This window comes from Arachis ipaensis, chromosome B10 (genome assembly GCF_059453495.1).
Source record: "Arachis ipaensis isolate K30076 ecotype BB chromosome B10, ASM5945349v1, whole genome shotgun sequence".
NCBI lineage: Eukaryota > Viridiplantae > Streptophyta > Magnoliopsida > Fabales > Fabaceae > Arachis > Arachis ipaensis.
The window spans coordinates 148,559,069-148,583,679 of NC_142435.1; the positions used below are offsets into that span (position 1 = coordinate 148,559,069).

The following is a 24,611-nucleotide window of genomic DNA, read 5'->3' on the forward strand; positions in this document are numbered from 1 at the left end:
AATTTCACCACCATAATAAGTTTTATATTCCCTGACTACATAATTTTCATCACTCCCCATTGTTTTGGGATGTGGCTGCAAATTGTTGTCAACAAATTTTTCGTATGCAAAATATTATTTTTATCCTAAAATTTTTGGAGACGGAGACTAAAATTTTAATAATATTTTATACTTAAAATATTTTATTTTAATTAATTAATTTTATTTTTATTCTTTATACAAATTAAATTAAAATTTCATTCAATTTGTATCTTTTACTTTATACAAAACATAATACTTATTTCAATCTGTTTCTTAAATGTCTCCGTGTTTCCATTTCTATTTCTCTTTCAAATGCTCCCTAAAGTCACACAATAGCTTTTAAAGATAATTTTGTTTCACGATACGAATGGCAAATTTGCCAAAACTAGGCATGTGTTATGCCAACTTTCATTCATATTGGATTTTTTCCTTTGCTGATTAAAGAAATAGGACCAGAGTTTTCTCTACCTTTATATCAATGTTACAATGAAGAGGCTGAAGGTCATCATAATATGATATCTGCTTGCCCTGACGGTCCAATATATCAAAATGATGCGGCCGGACCCAGCAATATGGTGGAAGGTACGGTGTCCTTCCTTGTTCTGGCTACCATCAAGAGCTTATAGTACAAATTGGTTAAAGAAAGTAGAAGCCAGCATCTTTCCAGCTCATCTTAGCTGGCAAAATTGCTTCCCCATCATAAAGACAAAATAGTACACGCTTTGCAAGAAGAGTTATTTTACCTTTCATCACCTTTTTCATTACCTATTTTTACCTACACCAAACCCTAAACCCTATTTTCACCGCAGCCTCCCACCACTGCCTTCTTTGAAACGCCGTCCACCGTTACCTGTCAAGAAACTGCAGTGCGCCACCTCGCTTAGAACGGAGACAATGTTCCGTCGCTGTTCCACGCCGCACTACTGCCTCTCCTCCATGCCGCACCACTGCCTCTCTTCCACGCCGCACCGCTGCATCTCCATCTCCCCTGAAGCCCGCGAAGTGTCGTCCCTACCTCCGCCCCTGCTCCCCACAGCGACACCGTGCCTCTGTTCCCAACCGCCGCGCGTTCAGTCGTTAGTACCCCCTCCCTAGTTACATCCCAATTCACCTATTACATTTTATCTCAGAAATTAAACCCTAATTCGTGCCTTCTCCATTTCTCCTCAGTTCACTCCACTGCCGCCGCGCCGTCTTCGCTCTACTGCTGCCGCGCCGTCTTCGCTCTACTGCTGCCGCGCCGTCGTCACTCCACTACCGCCGCGTCCGTCGTCTCTCCGTCACACTCGCGTCGCCATCGCACCGTCACACTCGCGTCGCCGTCGCTCCCTCACACTCGCATCGCCGTTGCGCTGTCACACTCGCGTCTCCGTCGCTCTGTCCTTCGGTTACTCTCTCTCTCTCTCTCTCTCTCTTTCTCTTTGCTCAGTTTCATTCTTCAACTCTAAAACCTCCATTGATGATTGACCTAAAACTCATCAATTTCAGAATTCAGTGCCATCTTTCAAACTTCACGGATGAACCACAACTGAGTTCAACTTCTCATTGTTGCATCATGAAGAGGCTCTTCTGCTGATTTGGTATGTGGATTTTTTTCATCGAAGCTTTTTTTGTTGCAAATTGTTCTTTATTTTGTGGTTACTGAAATATATAATGCAACAATTCAGAAGGTCTGTGACTACCATGGACTTTGTTATTTTGTGCAGGCGAGCCAGGAAACAGTTCAGAAGGTCCTTGACATAGTCAAGAAGCAATTGGCACTGCCAGAGGGTTCAAGTGTAACTGGAGAGTCCAAGTTTGCTGCCCTTGCAGCTGATTCTCTTTACACAGTACTTTCACATTTTCTTAAACTTCATCTCTGGATTTATAATAATCGCCATTCTTGATTGTATCTTTCATCTATGCATGTCTTTGTTGAAAATTTTATATGTTATCAGTCCTTTTCATGGTACTCTCTCATTATGGAGGGATGAGAGATTCTTTAAAATGGGTAACCAGTGATGGATTGATTGAGAATAAGAGGGGTTTTTGAGTTCTTTAAAATGAGTGAAGACAGCTTGTTCAAAACAGCATCAACAAAGGAAGAGAGATAAGCTCTACCCCCAAGTTTTGCAGCCATGATTGAGACTCAAGTTCAGGAGATGATGAGATCAGAGCAAAGAAAAGAAAGAAAGAAAAGTTTAGGATTAATATATTTTATAACATAAGCAATAAGCAATACAATCAACAATTCAGCCCCTCGTAAAAAATTATGTGATTCCTTTTGTCTTTTTTAATTTCTGCTTCATTCTATAAGGTTTCAATTTGAGATTGGCAATCTTGAAATAATACAACAACAACAAAGCCTTGTCCCACTAAGTGGGGTCGGCTACATGAATCAAACGACGTCATTGTGCTCTGTCATGTATCATGTCTACAGAGAGACCGTTTACATGTAGGTCTCGTTTGACCACCTCATGGATGGTCTTCTTAGGTCTTCCTTTGCCTTTCGCCCTTTGTTCATCTTCCATCTCATCCACCCTCCTAACTGGATGTTCTATCGATTTTCTTCTCACATGTCCAAACCACCTGAGACGCGATTCAACAATCTTTTCCACAATCACAATTGGTGCAACTCCAACTTTCTCCCTTATATCTTCATTCCTTATTTTATCCAATCGCGTATGACCACTCATCCATATCAACATTTTCATCTCTGCCACACTCAGCTTATGTTCGTGCTCCCCTTTAGCCGCCCAACACTCCGTACCATACAGCATAGCCGGTCTTATAGCGGTGCGATAGAATTTACCTTTAAGTTTTAAAGGCACTTTTTTGTCGCATATAAAACCAGATGCACTCCGCCATTTTGACCAACCTGCTTGGATCCTATGATTTACATCCTGTTCAATCTCTCCATTGTCCTGTATGATGCACCCAAGATACTTAAAACTTTTAACTTTTCGTAGGGTGTTTTCTCCAATCTTCACCTCTATATTGGGGTTTTTCCTTCTCAGACTGAACTTACATTCCATATATTCCGTCTTGCTACGGCTTATGCGCAGACCATACACTTCTAAAGCTTCTCTTCATAACTCCAACTTCTTATTTAGGTCTTCCCTTGACTCTCCCATAAGGACGATATCATCGGCAAAAAGCATGCACCATGGCACAGGCTCTTGGATGTGCTCTGTGAGTACTTCCAAGACTAATGTGAAAAGGTATGGACTTAAGGATGATCCCTGGTGTAATCCTATACCAATAGGAAATTCCTCTGTCACACCACCTTGAGTCTTCACATTAGTTGTGGCCCCATCATACATATCTTTAATTGCCCGAATATATGCGATCCTTACTTTCCTCTTTTCTAAGACCTTCCATAAGACATCCCTTGGTACTCTATCGTATGCTTTTTCCAAATCAATAAACACCATATGTAGATCCCTTTTATTACTACGATACCTCTCCATCATCCTTCTTAATAGGTATATCGCTTCTTAATAGGCAATCTTGAAATAATAATAAGGAATTTTTTATTTCAAAGATTTATCATTTTATTGGTCATGAAAAATAATCATAATGTAATATATTAGAACAGTTTAATGTAGATATAATATTAATGATTGACTTATAGAATAAACTAAAAATGTGCTATGTGGCAATTATTTTAATTAGTTAGGAGAAGTACTTTAATTTTTTTATCCATTAAAATTAATATAATGTATAAAAAATATTAAATCAGTTATTCAATTGCTGTTAGTTATGGTGTTAGAAGATCAAGATATTTTATGCAGATCCTTGTCCAGAGATGTTTATGTAAAATGAGTCATTTTTTGTTTTTTCAGGATTGAATTTTTGCAATTGAATATGGCCAATGTGCTTTTGGAGAAAGGGAGGATCAACACAGTGCACGTGCTTTTGGAGAAAGGGATTGATTTGAATGCAGAGGATGAAGAAGGGTATGCTAATATCATGCACAAATACATGAAAAATTCATAGAGAAGCTTTTGTGCTGATGTGGCTGAGGTTTTGGTGGAGAAAGGTGCTGATGTTGAAGCCAGGAGTAAGAAGGGTATCACTGCTTTTGTGCTAATGTGGTTTGTCCATAAGAGTGAACTCGTTTCATTGCCCTTTTTGTACTTCATCTCCTAACTTGATAGTACATCAAACACAATCTTGGTTTGCTGAAGATAGATATTTTGGATCTAAACTTTGCTGTTCAATCAGGCTTTTTTTCACAATTTAGTTCCACTTCTCTATTTCAGGTTCAATCTTTCTTTCCAAGATAAATACCTTTATTTAAAGCATCCTTCTCTTGAGATTGAAGATTTTTGTTCATTCCTGATAATAGAGATTGAAGATTTTTCCCTTAATGATTTGTCGATACCATGCATTCAAAAGATGAGGCATTGGTTTATTTCATGTTAGATTGTTATCTAGTAACTCATATTTTTGGATATGCTTATATAATCATTGATGTGTTCTGGTGCAGGTCAATTCTGTCGGTGCTAAGGTGTTAGAATTTATAGCTCATTTTGGAAAGCCTACTGCACCGCTTCCTGCAGCTATTGTTGGTTGTGTTCCAACAAAAGCAGGCGAAACAGAATTCAAGATTTCTCCAACTGAAATTACAGATGCTATGAAAGCAGGATTGGATCAGCCTATAATGCCAGAGCCTGAGGTATTCAACCCCTCTTCAAATCGACTTCTTGACTTGTTAGTTTATTCTGATTTCACACTTGGTAGTATTTGATTTTCCCCAACTGACTTGTAACTAGTCTACGGTACTGCGTATTTGATATTTGGTTATGCTCAATGTGGTTATGTCACAATAATAGCTTTAACCTAAGAGTGGTGGCTTTATCATAACTTTTTGCATTCCGTATATATTTCTATTTTGACATGACTCACAAGAAAGCTGCATGTGTCCTCGTTAAACAAGCAATTTTATCCTTTGTTATTCTCATCTATCTTGTTGCTTCTTGCGACTCTTGGTAAGTTTGTTAACGTTTTCTTTAACTAATTATTTTGATTCTTTCTTTTGAACTTTGTTGCCAAGGTACAAGGGCTCTAGGACGATGATAGACCATTATTGTTAGCATCTTGGATTTTTTTCATGTTTAACATTTGATTTGGAAGATATCGTGATTATATTTCTCTTTCTGATTATTTTGAATTTAAATTTAAAAGGTTTTATCAATGATCTGATAAAAATGTAGAAATTTCCCATTATTTTATCAATCCTTCTTCAGGTATATATAAAAAGGATAATTTTGACATAATAGATGGTGAAAAGTAGATATGTGTGAACTTCTCAGTATGCTAACTATATTTTGGAAATTAAATTTGAATAATGAATACATCTAACATTTAATAGCAGCTTGCCTGTGTTTTTCCTGCTCATCTCAGTTGTTCATTTCTGTGTTTTTCAATGTTGATATAAGATTGTTGCTTTATTCGTACAAAGTGACACCATGCTTTGGTTAAATAACCAGGATGAAGAACATGAAAACAAAGGAAAAGATGAGAGCTGTGATGTGAAGCTGCTGAAAGCGGTGCATCTGAAAGGGAAGATGCAACTCACTTTTATAATATATTTTGAATGAAAATTAAGAAATATAAACTACGTTAATACCGACTCACTCTTAATCAAAATTAGTTTTTACAAATGCTAATTCAAACACACACTTAGACTTATTTTTGCTGTTTGATTTTTCTCTTTCTCTTCATAGATTTTGATTTTTTTAATTAAAATAAATCAGAGGAGAAGGTTGAGAGAGATTGGGAAGCTGATAAGAGAAGTGAGGAAAGAAAGGTAACCTTGTTCTCAAAGATGATTTTAATATTTTAAAATATTTAAAATAAATTAATTTTTAAATATTTTAATGTCTTTGTTATTTATATAAAGCATTAAATATTTTGTATTAATAAATTAATAACATTTTTTTAAAATTCATTTAAAATATAAAGATAAAAAACATAATTAGATACACAGATACCTAATCATTTAAGAAATAAAGTAACTAAAAGTTTAAATGAAGTTAGAATAATATTAAGACTGAGAACATATGAATAAATATTTATAGAATTAATTTTTAAAGTTAATAATTTTCTAAAAATGAGTAATCTCAATTCTCAACAAGAAAGTATCTCCAACTTTAATTTCCTAATAATTCAATCAAATAATAAAATAATGAAGAGTTATATTCTATCTAAAATGAAGAGTTGTGATGAAGCTATCCTTCATAGTCTATGAAATTTATACTTTTCATCATATTAATCGTCTCTAAATCCAACTTTGTAATCCAATTTACTCGTTCGGAGGTATCAGAACCTGGTCAAAAATTGCCATATTCAGCAAACATAACGTTATCCTGTAAAAAAAATTTAATATTTTATACGATCGTCCAATAAAAAAATGTATTTACATAACTATTTAACACAAAACTGTAATTCTTAAAATATTATCAACTAAGTCTCATTGACATTGTTGCTTTGAATTTAAAATGAATTAATAATGTTGTTAATAAGATTATTAGCATAGGGATAGAATCTTGCTCATGTTGAGAGTAATTCCATGGTTTTTAATTAGCGGGTTGAATAATGTTGGTCATGTTTGTGTTGTAGAAAAGAACTTTAGCATAATATTTCCAAGGTTTTCCCAAAGAAGTAGAATCATTTCCAAAGACATTGCAATTCTTGAACACAAATTCATTTGAATCTATCGAATTTGTTCTCTCTTGTGCTGTTATATATCTTACAAATCTTTTTCCTAATGCCCTTCCAATCACATTTATATTATATCTCTGTTATTACCAACACAACAATAATACATTTTAATTAATCATCAATTCTCATTCAATCTTTTTTTTTTTGTGAAATTTATGATACTTGTAGTTATAATAATTACCATGGTTAAACAATTTTAACATTACTTAAAAACTATTATTAAAATTAAATTCATATATAAATTTTTATATGAATTTCATCTTAAATTTCAAATCAATTTTTATTATATATAATTCTATAAATATTTATGTGACATTTTATAATACTTAAAATAAAATTAAACTAAAACTAAGTATTAGAGATGCTCTTATTACGAAGAAATGTTATTTTAACTTTAATAATAGACACAATAACATGTACCTTTTATATTTTAATGAAATTGAATTACCTCAAACAATGATTGACCAGTACCAAAGATAAAATTAACAGCACCTTGAATAGTACAAAGTTTGTAGTAATGTTTTCCTTGATGGTCCCATAAAGTGTCTTGCAATTCAAAGAATTCAACTATATAAAAATAAAACTTGTCTCTACTTATCATTGCAGCTACTCCAGGAGAACTCTGGAGTTTTTATTTATTGGATTGTTATATGTATTCTGTTTCAAAAAAAAAAAAAAAAGTAAATGCAACAAAATCAATAGATTTTATTTACTTTTTTGTTTTGTTCTGCGAAACAGAATACATACAATAATCCAATAAATAAATACTCTAAAGTTCTGTAGTAGCTCCATTGATAAGTGGAGACACGTCTTATTTTTATAAAATTGAATTCTTTTGGATTACAAGATTTTATGGGACAATCAAGGAAGACATTACTACAAACTTTGTACTATTCAAGGTGCTGTTGATTTTATCTTTGGTGTTGGCCAGTCATTGTCTGAGGTAATTCAATTTCATTGAAATATAAAAGGTACATGTTATTGTATCTATTATTATAGTTAAAATAGCATTTCTTCGTCATAAGAGCATCTCTAATACTTAGTTTTAGTTTAATTTTATTTTAAGTATTATAAAATGTCACATAAATATTTATAGAATTATATATCATAAAAATTGATTTGAAATTTAATGTGAAATTCATATATATATATATATATATATGTGAATTTAATTTTAATAATACTTTTTAAATAATGTTAAAATTGTTTAGCCACGATAACTATTATAACTACAAGTATCAAAAAATCCACAAAAAAATAGATCGAATGGAAATTGCTGATTTTTTAAATGTATTATTGTTGTATTGGCAATGACGGAGATGTAGCATAGATGTGATTGGAAGGGCATTAGAAAAATGGTTTGTAGGATATATAATAGCACAAGGGAGAACAAATTCAACGGATTCAAATAGATTTGTGCTCAAGAATTGCAATGTCTTTTGAAATGGTTCTACTTTCTTGAGATAGACCTTGGAGACCATAACACAAACATGGCCAATATTACTCAATCCGCTGGGTGGGATTGCTCTCAACGTGAGTAAGACTTTATCACTATACTAATTATCTTATTAATTCATGTTTAATTCAATGCAACAATATCAATGACTTACTTGATAATATTTTAAGTAATATAATTATGTATTAAATAGTTATGTAAACAAATGATTTTGATGCTAATGAGTTATAGCTCAAATGGCATAGACTCTCCATACTCAATTAAGAGGGCGCCGGTTTCGAGTCACATATCATTGGTAAAAAAAAAAAACATGATTTTGATTGGATGATCATATAAAATATTAATTTTTTTACAGCGATAATGTGAAGAGAAAGAGAAAAATCAAAGAGCAAAACCAAAATCTGTGAAGAGAATTCTTGTTTAGTTTTGAATATTGGCACCGTGTTGTGTTATCGTGTTGATCACTTCACATCTTTTTTGAATTTTGTAAGCTGGGAAAAAAAAATACAAGTGAAACGAGGAAGAGGATATTTTTATCCGAAAAATAGGAAAAAAACGATTTTAAAATAAAACCCAACGTTAGAAATAATTTTGAATAAAAAAAAATCTTAGGAATAATTTTAATTTTCTGTTAAAATTATAGAGATCAAAATTGTAATTCACCCCTTATTTATAACATTCTTTACATTTTTCAATGTACTTGTATTTTACTTGTCCATGTCAACATCTTTTGAGTCATAAACATACTTAAAATTAGAGGAAGGACATATACCTAAAATATATAAGTAGCCAACATATTTTAAGTATGTTATATATTATCACTCATATATTATCACATAAACAAAAGAAACTAAATTTATATTCTCTATTCAAAATTAAAGTCATAATTGTTTATAAAAACAATTTAGACGAGTAGATTTTATATTTTCAAAAATCAATAATTATCCAAATATTTGAAGAAGCAAGCGACAGCCATCCTTGAGGTCCATGATGGGGGAGAACATGGTCTGTTACTTACAGTTTTGGCAAATTCAATTCTGGATGGAAGAGATTTGCAAAAGACAATAGTTTGAATGTAGGGGATATTTATGATTTTGAGCTCGCCAATCCCAAAGACCTTTATTTTAAGGTATCCATAGCTCGAATTGAAGAAGAGGAACTTCCGCTATCACAAGGTAATTATTATAGTTGGTATTTCAGTGAAAGAGTCCCAAATTGTTCTGCTTCTGCATTGTAATGGTTGCAAGTGAGTTAGTTACACGTTATTGGTAGTGGTAAGTGGTAACACCGTAACAGTTTCTTGTTATAGATGTTGAGGTAGCAGAGTTTGTTAGTCCAAGTCACCAGTAGTCTCTTAACAGTTTCTCTCAACCCAGCTTTCTCTATTTTATTGTTATGGTCATTTTACAAATCAGATGCACCCATTTGTTTTTGAAAAAATTACAAATTTCATAATGTTAAATCCAGCTATTCGATTCTTTAAATATATTCCTTCTGTCTTTAGATAATTATATTGAAAAGGAAAAAGTATTGATTAATATGTATTGCTTTTCTTTTCTGAATATTAAACAATACTTCTTCAAATATATCTTTTGATATGCTAAACTTTTATCTTGTTAAATTATATATATTAAAAATACAAATTTACCTGTCATAAAAAAAAATCAGTTTTCTAGTTTAGGATAATAATATATATTGGTACCTAGTTTTACTTTATGCAATAGCTTTTAAAGATAATTTTTTTGGCATTTCCAATTGCACAATTTTAAATAAAAGAAAATTTCACCACCATAATAAGTTTCATATTCCCTGACTACATAATTTTCAACATTCTCCATTGTTTTGGGATGTGGCTGCAAATTGTTATCAACAAATTTTTCATATGCAAAATATTATTTTTATCCTAAAATTTTTCGAGACGGAAACTGAACTTTAATATTTTATATCTAAAATGCCTCATTTCAATTAATTAATTCTAACTTTATCCTTTATGCAAATTAAATTAGAGCTTCATTCTTATTTCAGTCTGTGTCTTTTACTTTATACAAAAAATAATACTGAGCCTGTCTCTCAAATGTCAGTGTTTCCATCTCTATCTCTCTTTCAAACGTTACCTAAGTTACACAATAGCTTTTAAAGATAATTTTGTTTCACAATAAGAATGGCAAATTTGCCAAAACTAGGCATGTGTTATCTACTTTCATTCATATTGGATTTTTTCCTTTGCTGATTAAAGAAATAGGACCAGTGTTTTCTCTACCTTTATAGCTATGTTACAGTGAAGAGGCTGAAGGTCATCATAATATGATATCTGCTTGCCCTGACGGTCCAATATATCAAAATGATGCGGCCGGACCCAGCAATATGGGGGAAGGTACGGTATCCTTCCTTGTTCTGGCTACCATCAAGAGCTTATAGTAATGGTAACATGTTTGCTGTTTTCAATTATTATTTTCCAAATAAACAGGTTTGCCACGTTTAAATGAGGCTGTTGTTGGTATCAGTAACAGTGGTCTTGAAACTTGCATTAAAGAAATATATGAAAAGTTTGATGAATTAAGCATATTGGAAGAACTACGTAACGAAGAACGGCAGTGACTAGAGTATTGTGGCAGGAAGAACAAAATGAATGCTTGGTTAAAGAAAGTAGAAGGCCTGAAAGAAGAAGCAGCTCAGATATTGCTGCATCAGGATGCTTTGCAAGACCCTCAAAAGGAAATAGATGATTTGGAAAGCAAATTGACCAATGTACCGTGAAATGCCTCGCTACATGCGAGATTGTCTAAAGGATGACAACGTCATCGGTGTATGTGGAATGGGAGGAGTGGAAAAAACATTAGGAATCAGATAATTCCAGAGGGCACATCACCAGAGTGTCCGCAATTGTCCACCTTGAATTTTAGTGACAATATGATTAGATATATTCCAGAATGTTTTTTCTACCGCCTTGAAGCTCTAACTCTACTTCATTTATCCTACAATAAAGAGTTAACATCCTTGCTGAATTCATTCTTTGGATTGTCCAAAATTGGAGAGATTGTATTGTATGTCTGATCCCCGTTCCTTCTGCCAGCATCTTCAAAATCTTTTAGAGTTATCATATGTTTATGGTTTTAATATTTAAATCAAATCTGATATAATCTAATAAGATTAAATCTGATTTAAATTAATTATCTTATGAGTTAAATTAAGTTATCTTATCTCATCTTTAGAAGAGTTAAATTAAGTTTTCTTATCTTATCTTTTAGTTAGTTTTTTTATGAAGTTATTTAAACACCTTTGGTGAGACAAATTAGACAACTTTGATAAATAAAATTTTCTTTATGCACGTTTTTCTGGTGTGAAAAAGTGAGGTGAGTGACATTTGTTGCATAAAGAAGACTGAAGTATTAAAAAAAACTTCAATTTGATCCCAACTATTAACACAGGTGTTGAATTCGTTGAAGATGTTGCTATTTCTTGTTCGTTGGTGGATTTGTGTGTTTGTGGTGTTAAATTCAGGAGTTGTTAATGGTCAAAATTACCGAACTGTTAGAGATAGAATCCTTCCATTTAGCAAAATTGTTGTCAATTCTTTGGGACATGGCAACTTCTCTACAATTCAATCTGCCATTGATTCTGTCTCTTCCAACAATAAGTATTGGGTTTTAATCAATGTCGAGGCTGGTATTTATAGGTAATAAATTCAATATTCTTTTGCTATGCAAAGAAATAGTAACTTTTTTTAGATAATTATTCACATCAAATGTTTATGTGAAAATAATAATTATAAGTAAAAACTTAGATACAGTTAATTTTACGTAAAGTTGATTGTACCTAAGTTTTCACCTAATTTACTATTATTTTAACATACAATTTTTATGTGAACAGTAATGTTTTCGGAGAGAGTCTTATTTACTATTATTTTGAGTTGTGGCATGTAACTCTTTTATTGAATTTGACTTAAGAAATTTGGTATTACAGGGAGAAAGTGACGATTCCAAGTGATAAACCATATATAATACTGAAGGGAAGTGGAAAGATGAGAACGTGGGTTGAATGGGATGACCATAATACAACTGCTCAGAGCCCCACCTTCCAATCCAATGCTGATAATATCGTTGTCAAATCCATCTCTTTTAGGATAATTAACCATAATTAATTAATCAATTAATTAATTAATTATTATATCATTCTCTGCCTATTTTAATTAATCCATCTATTTTTTTGTGAAACAGAATACATATAACAATCCAATAAATACAAATCCCAGAGTTCCTGCAGTAGCTGCAATGATAAATGGAGACAAATCTTACTTTTATAGAGTTGGATTCTTCGGATTGCAAGATACTTTGTGGGATAATTATGGAAAACATTATTATAAACTTTGCACTATTCAAGGTGCTGTTGATTTTATCGGCCAGTCATTATTTGAGGTAATTGACTTTCATTAAAATATAAAAGGTGCATGCTATCATATTTATTATTATCGTTAAAATAACATTTTTTAGTAGTAAGAGCATTTTAATGCTTAATTTTAGTTTAATTTTATTTTAAGTCTTATAAATGCTACATAAATATTTATAGAATTATATATCATAAAAATTGATTTGAGATTTAATGTGAAATTTATATAATATATATATGAATCTAATTTTAATAATATTTTTTAAATAATGTTAAAATTGTTTAGCCACGGTAACACAAAAATGGATTGAATGGGAATTGATGATTAATTAAATGTATTATTGTGTTGGTAATGGCAGAGGTGTGGCATAAATGTGATTGGAAGGGCATTAGGAGAAGGATTTGTAGGATATATAACAGCACAAGGGAGAGAAAATCCTAAAGATTCAAATGGATTTGTATTCAAAAATTGTAATGTCTTTGGAGATGGTTCTACTTTTTTGGGAAGACCTTGGAGACCTTATGCCAGAGTTCTTTTCTACAATACAAGTATGGCCAACATTATTCAACCCGCTGGTTGGGATCCATGGGATTCCTCTCAACATGAGTAAGACTCTATCATTGTACTAATCATCTTATTAACAACATTATTAATTCATGTTAAATACAAAGCAAAAATATCAATGTGACTTAGTTCATAATATTTTAAGAATTATAGTTATGTATTTAATATTATGTAAATACATGATTTTGATCGGACCATCATATAAAATATATTTTTTGTAGGGATAACATTATGTTTACAGAGTATGACAATTTTGGACCAGGCTCTGATACGTCCAAACGAGTCAATTGGATTACAAAATTGGATTTAGATACCGTTAATATGATGACAAACACCAGTTTCATAGACTCTGAAGGATGGCTTCAAATTAGCTCTTCATTTTAGAGAGAATATTATCAATATTTTCAACTTCATTTTAGATAGAATATAACTCTTTATTATTTTATTATTTGATTGTATTATTAGATAATTAAAGTTAAAAATATTTGTTGAGAATTGAGATTACTTATTTTTAAAAAAATTGTTAACTTTAGAAATTAATTTTATAAATATTTACAATCAATCTATACGTACAAATTTTTTTGTTATACAAGTCGTACAAGTTCTTGATATTCCTTATCCCTAAAACGTACTTTTTATGTCAAGTATGTTTCAGGTGCCTCTTATGTCACCAATCGTTAATAACAAGTATTAGTGCTTGTTTGGACGTCATTATTTTGATAAAAAAAAAAATCCTTTTTCAATGAAAAAATATCTTTTTTTATTTTTTAGTGTGTTTGGCAAATTTCGAGTAGTAAAAGTAAAAGTACTAGAAAAATCAGAAAAACATCTTTTTTTTTAGAAGCTGTAATTTACATCTTTTTTTAAAAGATTTTTTTTCTTAAAAAAAAGATGTTTTTCATGTAATAAATAAACAAAAAAAGTACTTTTATATTGTTGTATCCAAACATAATTGATAAATAAAAAGATCTTTTTGCATGAAATACTCAAACATAAAATTACTTTTACTTTTCCATAAGATCTTTTAAAAAAAGATAACTCGAAAAAAGATTTTTTTTTAGAAGCTCACCCAAACAAGCCCTTAAATGAATAAATTTTTAATATTTGAAAAACTAGATTGATAAAATTTTTAATGACAATTTAGAGAATAATTAATTTTTTAGGAACGAATTTGTTGACGGTTTTATAATTTTCATGGGTAGTAAGGACTTATGTGCAAATTTTATTGTTGCTGGAAACCGCGTCCTGCATTCAAAAGTGGCAGCCGGTGGTCTGACTTTAGTTGCCTGAGCACCAACCCCATTTGCAATCCAACACATACAACAAATGCCAAGAGCACGTTATGTTGCCACGCTTCTAAAATAACGCATTCAAATAACAACACACACACTGGTCCAAAAAATGAGAGGGAAAACGTTATATATTTTCATTTTCATTCATGTTTGTATTTTCATATCATTTTATCTCTTATCTAAACGACAAACCTACAACACCGCCCCACGGTCTTTTACAACTTTTTATATTTTTTATTTATTTCATTACAATTTATTTTTTATTTATGTTAGCTAAATAATAAACTTTTAAAATAATAAAATTTATTATATTAAAATAATATTTAAAGTAATATAACAAAACTTTTAAAAAATATCAAATACATATTTTGTATATGTTGTAATTAGTTAATGACTGATTTTAAAATATACAATTTGATCGACTTATTAAATATTATAAGACAGTGTAATTCGTTAGTTATATTTTTTGTATAAAATTTATTTTAATTTAATAAATTTAAAAGCTGTCTGAAATATCAAAATATTCAGCTATAGTAAGCTAGATGTTGACAAGAAATAATAAAAAAATATATTTTACGGATTACAATTTTTTAAAATAAAAAATTGATAAAATAATAAAATAAAGAGTTAATCACTTATTTATTCTTAAATTAAGACAATAAAACACATATTTTATAAAAATTATAAAATTAGTGATTAATCTTCACTTTATCTTTTTTTTTTTTAACTATATCAAAGCCAACAAAAAGAATTTGTATTTTAGCCTTAGAGGGACTAAAATACCATAAATGAATATCAAGGGAGTAAACTGCAATTTTCCCAAAATTATATTCCCTCTCTAGTGTCTTACTTTCTTTGTGTGTAGAAAATTCTTTCCGTTGTTGATAAGCTTCTCTCTCTTTACATGCCAACTACAAAAAGTAACAGAAAATCCAACTCCTCGTTCCAATCTTTATTCTTCTGCTTCAAAATCTGCAAAACCAAAGGGATAAAAAGAAACAAAGAAACAGAAAAATCATATAACAGCTTAACCATCACCTAACTAACACAACAACCTCACCATTAAATTAGCCTCTATACACAAACAAAAAAGTTTCAAAGCGAAGGAGAAACAACAAAAAGGAACAGGAGAAAGCAAAACCCTAATTTTCACTTACTCCGCCGCGCCGGGGAATCGTCGTCGTCGTTGTTGTCATCGACCTCTCCTTTTGCGTGGTAAGAGATAAGAAACCCTAAAAATGATGTCATTTCTGGTTTTTTTTTTTTTAAATTATTTTTTGGTTTCAATTTGGGGGAATTTTGGAAAGGAGGCTGAAAATTGTTCGTTCTTTGCGATTAGGTTATTGAATTCTCCAATTCTGAGCTTGGAATTTGATTAGACTGCGTTCTTGTTATTCTCTCGAAGATGTCGAGGTTTCCGTATTTCAACCGTTCCAACACGGTTCATACGGCGTACTCAAAACCGCCGCAGATATCCTACGTGCTTGATCGTTCTGGTTCCCTAAGCGATATATCGGATGATTCTGCGAAATCGAAATCCAGTTCCAATTCGAGTTCGATGCGCGGAAGGATGGTTAAGAAGATATGCGGCCTCTTTGAAACGCAATCGAAATCTTCGTCAATTGCAAAATCAGCAACTGAAGAATCAGTCCAATCGTCTAAGGCGAAACAAGGGAATTCGAAATTGATGAAGGTTGACTCGGATTTGGGGACTCCGTTCAGGTTACCGGATGCGGACGACCGAGTGGTGGTGTATTTCACGAGCCTGAGAGGGGTAAGGAGAACATTTGAGGATTGCAGCGCGGTTCGGATGATCCTTAAGGGATTCAGGATATGGATCGACGAAAGGGATGTTTCGATGGACGCGGAATATAGGAAAGAGTTGCAGTGTGCTCTTGGGGAGAAGAATGTGACCCTCCCTCAGGTTTTTGTGAGAGGAAAGTATATTGGAGGAGCTGATGTGATCAGGCACTTGTTTGAGGTTGGCGAGCTAGGGAAGATTCTTGAAGGTTTCCCCAAGACGAAGCCCGGTTTTGTCTGCGAGAGTTGCGCAGATTTGAGATTCGCACCTTGTTGGCATTGCAGTGGGAGCAGGAAGGTGTTTGATGAGGATGAGGGGTTGCTCAAGAGATGCTTGGAGTGTAATGAGAATGGACTCATTAGGTGCCCTAATTGCTGTTCCTGAAGAAAGGAAAACAGGCCAAAACCCTAAGTAACCAAAGTTGTATGAGAATGAGTAGTTTATATTTTGTTTGTTGGATTGATTGCATGCATGCTCTTGATGGTGGTCCCGGTGGGAGGGATGAGATATGAGTTTGGTTGGTTGGTTGTGAAGGGATTCAAAGCACTCTTTGAATTCATTATTGTTAGTTTTTGAGAGTTGTCATTATGGGAGAATGATGAGTCTCTTGCACCTTGAACAGCATTTTGTTTTGTTCTAGGAGTGTGTCTGCTTTCAGGAAAAAAAAAAAAAGAGTAATGTGTATTTAGTGCTTCTCTTCGAGGCAATGTAAATATTTAGTGCAATTATCATCAGGACTTAATTGCAAGTATTGGTCTTTCATAGTTAATAATGAGAATGGGTTATTTTAATCCCTTATCTCTGATCCCAGATTGTGTCTGTATTCTCTCTCTGGTGTGTTTGTCTTTTATTAATAGAACATGTATAAATAGCAGTGAGGCGTGTTGTAATATGAAATACCCTCTTGGTTTGGTATCTTTTAGTGATTCTACAATTCCCAAAAATTACTTTTATTGTTGGATTGGGTTCAGGTTTTATGAGTTCCCAACATTTTCTGCAAAACCCTTTTATAATGTTCAATTTGCTGGTTTTAGCTGAAGGTGATTGTATCCGAATAAGTTGTCATAAAAGGGTGTAGGGAGGATGATTTATGTGCATGTCTCAATTCTACCTGTTGAAAAGAAAAACTTTAGGTGATAAAATTGAGAGGATTGGAAACTGGTATCATTTTCTTTCTGGGTAGAAACAAGAGTGGGGAAGAAAACAATGTTGGGAACTCGTACATTAATAAATAAATAAAAATAAATAAAATTCTAGTATGTTCTTAAAGGTAATCAATCCACAATTTCTTGCTATCTTTTTATTCTTTTCCGATTTTTTCGTTGCCGACAGTGTAAAGTTGAGAGCTCCAAAGTCCCACTCAATTCAATGGCAATTATGTCATGGGCTTCTATCAGAGGATGCCTTAAGATTGTGGCAAAGGCAAACTCATCATCATCATCAAAAGAGGCTAAATTGTCAACATATTCATGGTAGACTATAAAGGCTAATAATGATTTGGTCATACAAGAAAAGAGATACTGATTGTATGTAGCCTTCAGGTTAACCAGAATAAGGATTAATTTACAAAGATTGTTGATACTTAATATAAGTAGTAAAGATTCAAAAAACATATCTCGCATTGATGTATTATTATTCTTTTAATTGTATTTGTAAAACAAGTTACATATAATTTAGGTCAAGCACACATAAACTTTGTAATTGAGTGCTTTTTGTTAGATGATTTTTTTTGTAATAAAATTTAATTTTGATAAACTAAAAGTGTCAAATTTTTATGGAGCTATTCAATTATATACATTCTTTCAGATGAACATTTATGTTTTAAATGTCAAATAATTATTTTTGTAACATGATAGTACATAATGCAAATGTAAACACTAAACAAACATCAAAGAGATTATATTCAATTTGGTCTCTGAACTTGCATGCAAGTTTCAATTTACTTCCTAAAGTTTTAATTGCCTTTATTTAGTCTCCAAACTTTGTGAACATAACTCATATTAGTCCTTGAAACAATTTTTAAGTACAAACGATAACGGAAACCCTAATCTAACAATATATATCACCTGTCTTTTCTTTTTTAACAAAACCCTAATCTATTTAGTTTTTCTCCTTACATATCTTATCATAGGATAGTTGTAGTCTTGTAGTAGAACTTTTTGTTCATCAGAAAGAAACAAAAACGAGCCTAAAAAAAATAGAAAAGATAACCAACTTAATCATCAAATAATCCCAGAGATATAAGCTTAACCGAAAAGGAAAAAAGGTTAAAACTTATCCAAGCTTCCACAAATAAGCTCTTACTGATGATAATTCATATTTGTTCATCTACAGAAGGAAAAGTCAGTCTCAGAAAATTGTACAAAGTAAAGCTGAGACAAGACATTCTACAGAGAGATATACACAGATATATTCCTATCAATGAAGCTGCAAAAAACAAAAACAAAAAAATGCCATCTATTGAGTGAGAGGAAGACATTCAAGCTCAATGTCTAAAACTCCTCGCTCAACTTTCTGTAACCTCAACTGTATCTCTTGTTTGACCTTCCCTTCTTCTAGGGTGATGATACCATCTTTAACAAGAGTGTTTTCGCCGCTTGCTACCCATTTTCCGAGCTGCATTGACTCGTTGATCGAAGATTTCTCGTATGCCTTTGCGGCAGTTACTAGAGGTTGAATGTCTATTTCAGCCTCGCCCATAAAATCATCGGTCGAGAAAGTATCCTTGTCATACACAACCTGCATAGAAGCATGGAGTAAAATGGAATGGTATACAAGTTTCAAATACAGAAAATAGTAAACATGTTTCATATACAGAAAAAATTATACATTTGAGCTTACCACTTTAAGAGGAGGAACATGCTCTGGAATCGAGAGCATTAAGCTTTCATTCCAAACTGGATTCAAGTTGTTCTTTATGACACGAGTCTTCACCGACTGTAAAACAAAATATGTTAATTTTTTCACTTTGACGATGTTATTTTATCCAGAAGAAGTTGAGATGAAGAAGTTTACTTGGTGACCAAGAGAAAGCATGACATAAGGGTCACTAGTCACAACATCCCGGACAGCCAGGTTAGTTCCTTTAACGACATTAACCTTGATCAACCCAACAAATTGAACCATACCTGCCTATAACGGTAAATTGGGAGAAACAGGATTCAGGATTTGATTCTCAGGATGCTTCTTATAGTAAAGCTATAACAGGTTATAAAGAAATCAATTCAAAGGTTACCAATGAAGTACTCTTCTTTGAAATCTTATGCTCAGATTCCTTTCTTCCCCAGCTGTGTCGGAGTGCAGTCCCAATACGAGCTTTAGTTGTTTGCTTTTCGTAATGTCTTTTGTCCATTTGAAACCCACAGGAAGCAGCGTTGCTTGGGGAGCATGTTAAATATCTTTGTGGAGATGGCGGAAAGGAGCATTGCAAATTTTTCTCCGTATCCAAAAACTGTAGAAGCTCGTATTTTCTTCTGAATAATGAATGTAAACTTCTGTTAATCAGAAAGGTGCTTTTAGACAACAGGAATATGAATTGCATGTGTTTGAGTTACCTGATATAATCTGCACGCTCTTCGATGGAAGAATGCGGTTTTGGTTTTTTAATGTTACTTGGGACACAAGCTTCATACCTCTTATTGATTACTGTATTTCCACCCAATTTCACCAATTCATCAACTTGTTCGTCTGTCCAGTCATCTAGTTTCAGCGATAGAACCTATATGAAAATAAAATCATGTGCAAGAATTCCCATTTACGAAAATAAAATTCAAATCATGTTTAGAAACACTATACTATTTCCAAATATCTGTACAGCTTAACTATCAGTGACGAATTACTGATCTTGATTAGAAAAACTACTCAAGAACTTTTAAGCACTCACATTAACTTTCCTTTTTCAAGAAAACATGATCTTATTTATCACAGGTTTTTCATTTCTCACAGGAGGGTAGTCTAAAGGCATGCTGGTAGCAGAGATAGTTTTAGGAAAATAACCATTTTACTTTTCTAAAATAAATTCAAAATTATAAGCAATTTTGAACTTGGGAAAAAAGAAAAAGAGATTCGAACATGCAAATACAGCAGGTTCCAGACACACTAGGCTTCGTTCCTTCAATAAGCAAATAAGCACATAAGAATCGTACCTTCGATATATGGACTCCTAGGCTTCTATGTATGCCAGAACATTGGATGCAAATAAATACTCCAAGACTTGAAGACCTGATATTCAACCAATGCAGTGAATAAAATCAAATGAAGATGATGTTCTGATAAATTTAACACCAACGTGACAACAAATTCTTGATATCATTTGTCATGTCTTAAAAAAACTCTTCCTCAATTCTTCTATTAATACAGAAAAAATAAAATCAAATTCAAATGAAATTAGTAGTAAAAAATTAGTAGAGCAATTACCCAAGATTTTGTTAAAAACATAGATATGTACACAAAATATAAACTTTAAGCTGAATCCAAAAAGTTAATAAAGTATATAAGGGCTATTTCACCCAAGAAGGAAGAACATGTAAACATAAGTTAACTATATGTATTTGTATTTGTTTGGAAGAATACTACAGCGAGTCAGCAACATTTATTCAAGATATATGATAATTTTATTTGAAAGTGATGAGCAACGAACAATAAGTATAGCCCAAATTCCTCAAAAATCAAGATAATACTTACGCCCATTTTGGATCTGATGATCCGCAATCGGCACAGAACCTGTTCCCCGCTTGACGCATCAGATTGTCGAGCCTTTCTTGTGGAGTTACTAATAGGAAATAAGAGAAAATTGTATGTTATAAAGTAAAGAGATATGTGAACTAAGCTTCTTTTGAAGGGGATAATAACACTGATTGATAACATTAGCCAAAGACATTGCAAGACATTTCAACACTGTGCCTAAAGATTATCAAGCATCATTCCGTTAGTTTCCTTGTTTTCTTTAGGCGTTTCTGCCCCGATGTTTATCAAAAAAAAAAAAAAAATCAAGCATCATTGCACAAAACTAAGGTACATGAGGAACTATAATCTCAAACTTCTGAAATCCTCTCATACTTTTAGTTAACACAGTTTGTAAATTTGGCAATGCTCTTTTCTTTGTTCCATCCATGAAGGAATACAAGTTTACATAGTCCATAATGCTATTGCCTGGCACTGTTCTGGTTGACAGGAACTCTCTTGAAATTACAAAAATGTTGAAAATATTCAACAAATTGAATTTTCCATTTCATCTTTAAAATTAAAAGCAGGAAGCATCAACATGTTTTTCTGAGATTTCTCATATATCAAATTATCAGTGGCAAAATCATTAAGTATGGTCTTGGCAAAAACGCCCATCTTAGACATCTAACGCTGTCCCATTGTCAACTGCGTACTCGCAACAAATACATAGCACAAAAGCATATATAGTTATATACTTCACAAACCAAAATAGAGCTATCAATACCAAAATAAGTAAAGAATATAATAGGTATGATAATTACCATGAGGTAGCCATTGGCTTCTTTGACTTTGGGAATTCAAACTTGGTGTTTCAGAGCAGAAGAGATCAAAAAGGCAAGCTCCTGTTGACCCTACAGTAGCGACATTTTATTCAGTAGTAAGCCTCCCATGGTGCCATCACAAATTTGTGAAATTGCAGGAGTTCATCACTTGAGTTTAACTTTAAGTTCCACCATTAGAAAATCACCACATTATAAAAAAATATTAAAAGCTTCTCTGTACCCTTTAATCACATTTTGGGTCTTGCTACAAACTTACAATTAGTGCTGGGGTGAAAAGAAATGTATGGATAAAATTTTATCATTTTTATGTGAAAAACACATATAGAACTCATTCATGAAAAAGTCCACCCTATTCTTATTCACCTTCTTATCCCAAGTTATCATTTTCTTGAAAGCTATGCTTAAGAGAATTACAAATAACACCTTTGTTTAAATCATTTATGCAGGATAGTAGCAGTAACACTAATTACCTAATATTTTAAATTACATACATGATTTTCAAGTTCCCTATAAAAATGGAATTGCATCATCAATTCTCATTCATTAACCAAAAAGGGGGCACATGGAAAAATTGAATAATTAAATGTTCTATCAGATATATGAATGAATTGATTCTAGTCAACATCTATTTTTCATTATATTCCTTTGGGAATGAATTAACTAATAAAAATTGTAAAAAAAAAAAAAAAACCTTTTTCTTTCACCTGAGACACCGTTACCTTCAGAATTTCCCTGCCGTACAGCCATCTCCAGCCTCCAAAAATTGAAAACCAAAATCAAGAAATGACTCTACAATCTGAGAATAAAAATTATTTTTTTCCCTCCACTTAAATTTGGTTATTTATCAAAGCCACCCTCCTTAATTCTCTGCAACAAAATCAACAAAAGGGTTTCAAAAATTCAAAGGCCATCGAAAGGAATCATAAAAATTAACAAGTTTTTTTAAGAACAATTGAATTGGAAGAAAACATACAAGGAGATTTTAAAAGCGGTCAACCCTTCATGGTGAAAGCTTGAAACCTAAATTGAAAAGTCGCTTTGAAAGGGAAGAAATTTAAAAAAAAAAAGCAATAATTCGTTTTGAGCTGAAGATGATTGGGTTTATTGTGAAAGTCAACGTATAAGATTTTGGAATGTAGGAAATGAATAAAGCTTTTTCTTTTTTTTTTCTTTTTTTTTCATGAATGATTTTGACTCAGCCTAAAAAACAAAAGGGGTTGAATATAGAAATTTCTAGATTTTTTCCTTTCATATATATTAATATATATATATATATATATATATAATATTATGTGTGTGTTAAAAATAAAATTAAAATAATTTTAAGAAAGGATTACATTGGTTTGCCAATATTACTTTTTTTTTTTTTCACTGAAAATATAGAGACTCGAATCCGCAACCTGTTAATTGAGTATGGAGAGACTATGCCATTTGAGCTATTACTTGTTGGCTTGCCAATATTACTCTCAAATACCAAAGTGTCATTGATTCCATCTTTGGTTTTATTACTCTATTTTTTCTACTAAATTTTAGTATCTATATGGGTAAATAATTTTAGTTTTTTCTCATACTAATGCTTCGGATCTTTCTATATGGATACACTACTTTAACCATTTTCTCATACTAAATTTTGGAGACTTATAATGATTTGATAAAATTATATGTTATAAAACCCAATGACACACACTATTTTATTAAATGTTTTCTCTTTAAATTCTTCCTGATGTAATAAATCATGATCTTTCATTAGATATTAGATATACACAATATTTGTTTTTTTGAATATCAGCTCTCTAGCATTTTTCTTTCAACATTCATCTTACATCAAATACTACAAAATTAAATATCCTAAGAATATTTTAACAAAAAGTAGTTTCCGATAATCTCATTTAAATTTTTTATCTAATATAAAAATTTAATTACAAAATTTTAAATCATAAAAGTTTAATTAATAATTCTCTAAAACCATTAAATTGTATTTGTTTTAAGAGATTGTGATTAAAATTAGAGGATAAAATTTCAGTACTAGGAGTGATAGGAGGCAGTAGATTTTGTAAGTTGTAGCCATCAATTAGCCATCAATAGTATATTTAATGGTGTGAAATTTCATCTAATAGTAAAGAATCATTCATTTTTCTTTTGCTGGCTAAGTGTTGGCTAGATTTTAATAAATCTGCTGGTCCCTAGACTCTCCCTTTTAGTATTATGTTTAATAGTCAAAGACTCTAATACTAAAATTTTAGTATCATGTTTCCAAAAAGTGAGATGAGAACGACTTCGACGTTAGAAAGGCGGAGGGGAAGAAATCAAAATAAGTGTCACGACGGGAGAAGGAATTTGGCCGGAGGACGATAACAGAAGAAGACAACATCAGAGGAGGTGTAGTGGGGATGAGGGAGTGGGGAGTGAATCCTCTCCATTAAAGAAAAAACTGGATAGTATTAATTGTGATTTTTCATTCTTCATTGTTCTCTCTTATATTTAATTTTAGTCCCACTTATAAAATTAATGATAAAAGATCACACTTCATTTCTTCAAATCTCAAAAAAATTGAAGAAAATCCATTTACAAAGAAATGTGAAGATGCCCTTGGGATTGATTTTTGTTAATTTTTTAATTAATAAAGATAATTCAATAATTTTATTTGTTTTAATTTTTATATTTATTTTAAATTAAATAAAATATTAAGACATAAACAAATTCTACACATTTTAAGTCAAATATAACACAAATATTTAAATTTTTTTTGGTAACATTTAAATTTAGTATATGTGTCATAGTCTTTATCTTATATCTCCCTTCCAAACCCAACCTAATCATTTTAAAATAAATCTAAAACTTTTTTTGGGGGAAATATTTATATTTTATTTTAAAT

General features: G+C 31.8%; 4 protein-coding genes across 9 annotated transcripts; 3 read left to right on the top strand and 1 right to left on the bottom strand.

The window, feature by feature from the left end:
• Positions 1–310: 310 nt before the first annotated feature.
• On the top strand, positions 311–11,190 carry LOC107622976 (stromal processing peptidase, chloroplastic-like). Of its 5 annotated transcripts, none has more exons than XM_088486598.1 (10): positions 311–1,097; positions 1,192–1,408; positions 1,510–1,601; positions 1,728–1,850; positions 3,846–4,072; positions 4,493–4,681; positions 5,496–5,815; positions 9,145–9,360; positions 10,428–10,559; positions 10,653–11,190. In XM_088486598.1, exons 5-7 carry the CDS (start codon positions 4,016–4,018, stop codon positions 5,604–5,606), a joined length of 357 nt encoding a protein of 118 aa, XP_088342724.1. In that variant the 5' UTR covers positions 311–1,097; positions 1,192–1,408; positions 1,510–1,601; positions 1,728–1,850; positions 3,846–4,015; the 3' UTR covers positions 5,607–5,815; positions 9,145–9,360; positions 10,428–10,559; positions 10,653–11,190. The 5 variants fall into 5 exon arrangements, with proteins under 5 accessions (XP_088342724.1, XP_088342721.1, XP_088342728.1 ...); XM_088486595.1 differs by having other exon boundaries at positions 10,454–10,559; XM_088486602.1 differs by having other exon boundaries at positions 10,465–10,559.
• Positions 10,811–13,520, top strand: LOC107621220 (putative pectinesterase 55). Its single transcript, XM_088495184.1, has 6 exons — positions 10,811–10,933; positions 11,614–11,861; positions 12,149–12,307; positions 12,402–12,600; positions 12,931–13,178; positions 13,358–13,520. The coding sequence occupies exons 1-6, from the start codon at positions 10,811–10,813 to the stop codon at positions 13,518–13,520; spliced, it is 1,140 nt and encodes a 379-aa protein (XP_088351310.1).
• Positions 13,521–15,276: 1,756 nt separating this feature from the next.
• Positions 15,277–17,173, top strand: LOC107623384 (Glutaredoxin family protein). The gene is made up of 2 exons (XM_016325622.3): positions 15,277–15,643; positions 15,768–17,173. The coding sequence occupies exon 2, from the start codon at positions 15,834–15,836 to the stop codon at positions 16,611–16,613; it is 780 nt and encodes a 259-aa protein (XP_016181108.1). The 5' UTR covers positions 15,277–15,643; positions 15,768–15,833; the 3' UTR covers positions 16,614–17,173.
• A 1,340-nt stretch (positions 17,174–18,513) lies between these two features.
• On the bottom strand, positions 18,514–22,971 carry LOC107623751 (Calcium-dependent ARF-type GTPase activating protein family). 2 transcript variants are annotated; one of them, XM_016326114.3, is made up of 10 exons: positions 22,710–22,971; positions 22,456–22,603; positions 21,716–21,805; positions 20,913–21,000; positions 20,375–20,450; positions 19,784–19,947; positions 19,465–19,702; positions 19,245–19,361; positions 19,071–19,166; positions 18,514–18,968 (listed from the first exon to the last, which is right to left on the bottom strand). In XM_016326114.3, exons 2-10 carry the CDS (start codon positions 22,481–22,483, stop codon positions 18,687–18,689), a joined length of 1,179 nt encoding a protein of 392 aa, XP_016181600.1. In that variant the 5' UTR covers positions 22,484–22,603; positions 22,710–22,971; the 3' UTR covers positions 18,514–18,686. The 2 variants fall into 2 exon arrangements, with proteins under 2 accessions (XP_016181600.1, XP_016181599.1); XM_016326113.3 differs by having other exon boundaries at positions 22,441–22,603.
• Between the last annotated feature and the right edge of the window lie 1,640 nt (positions 22,972–24,611).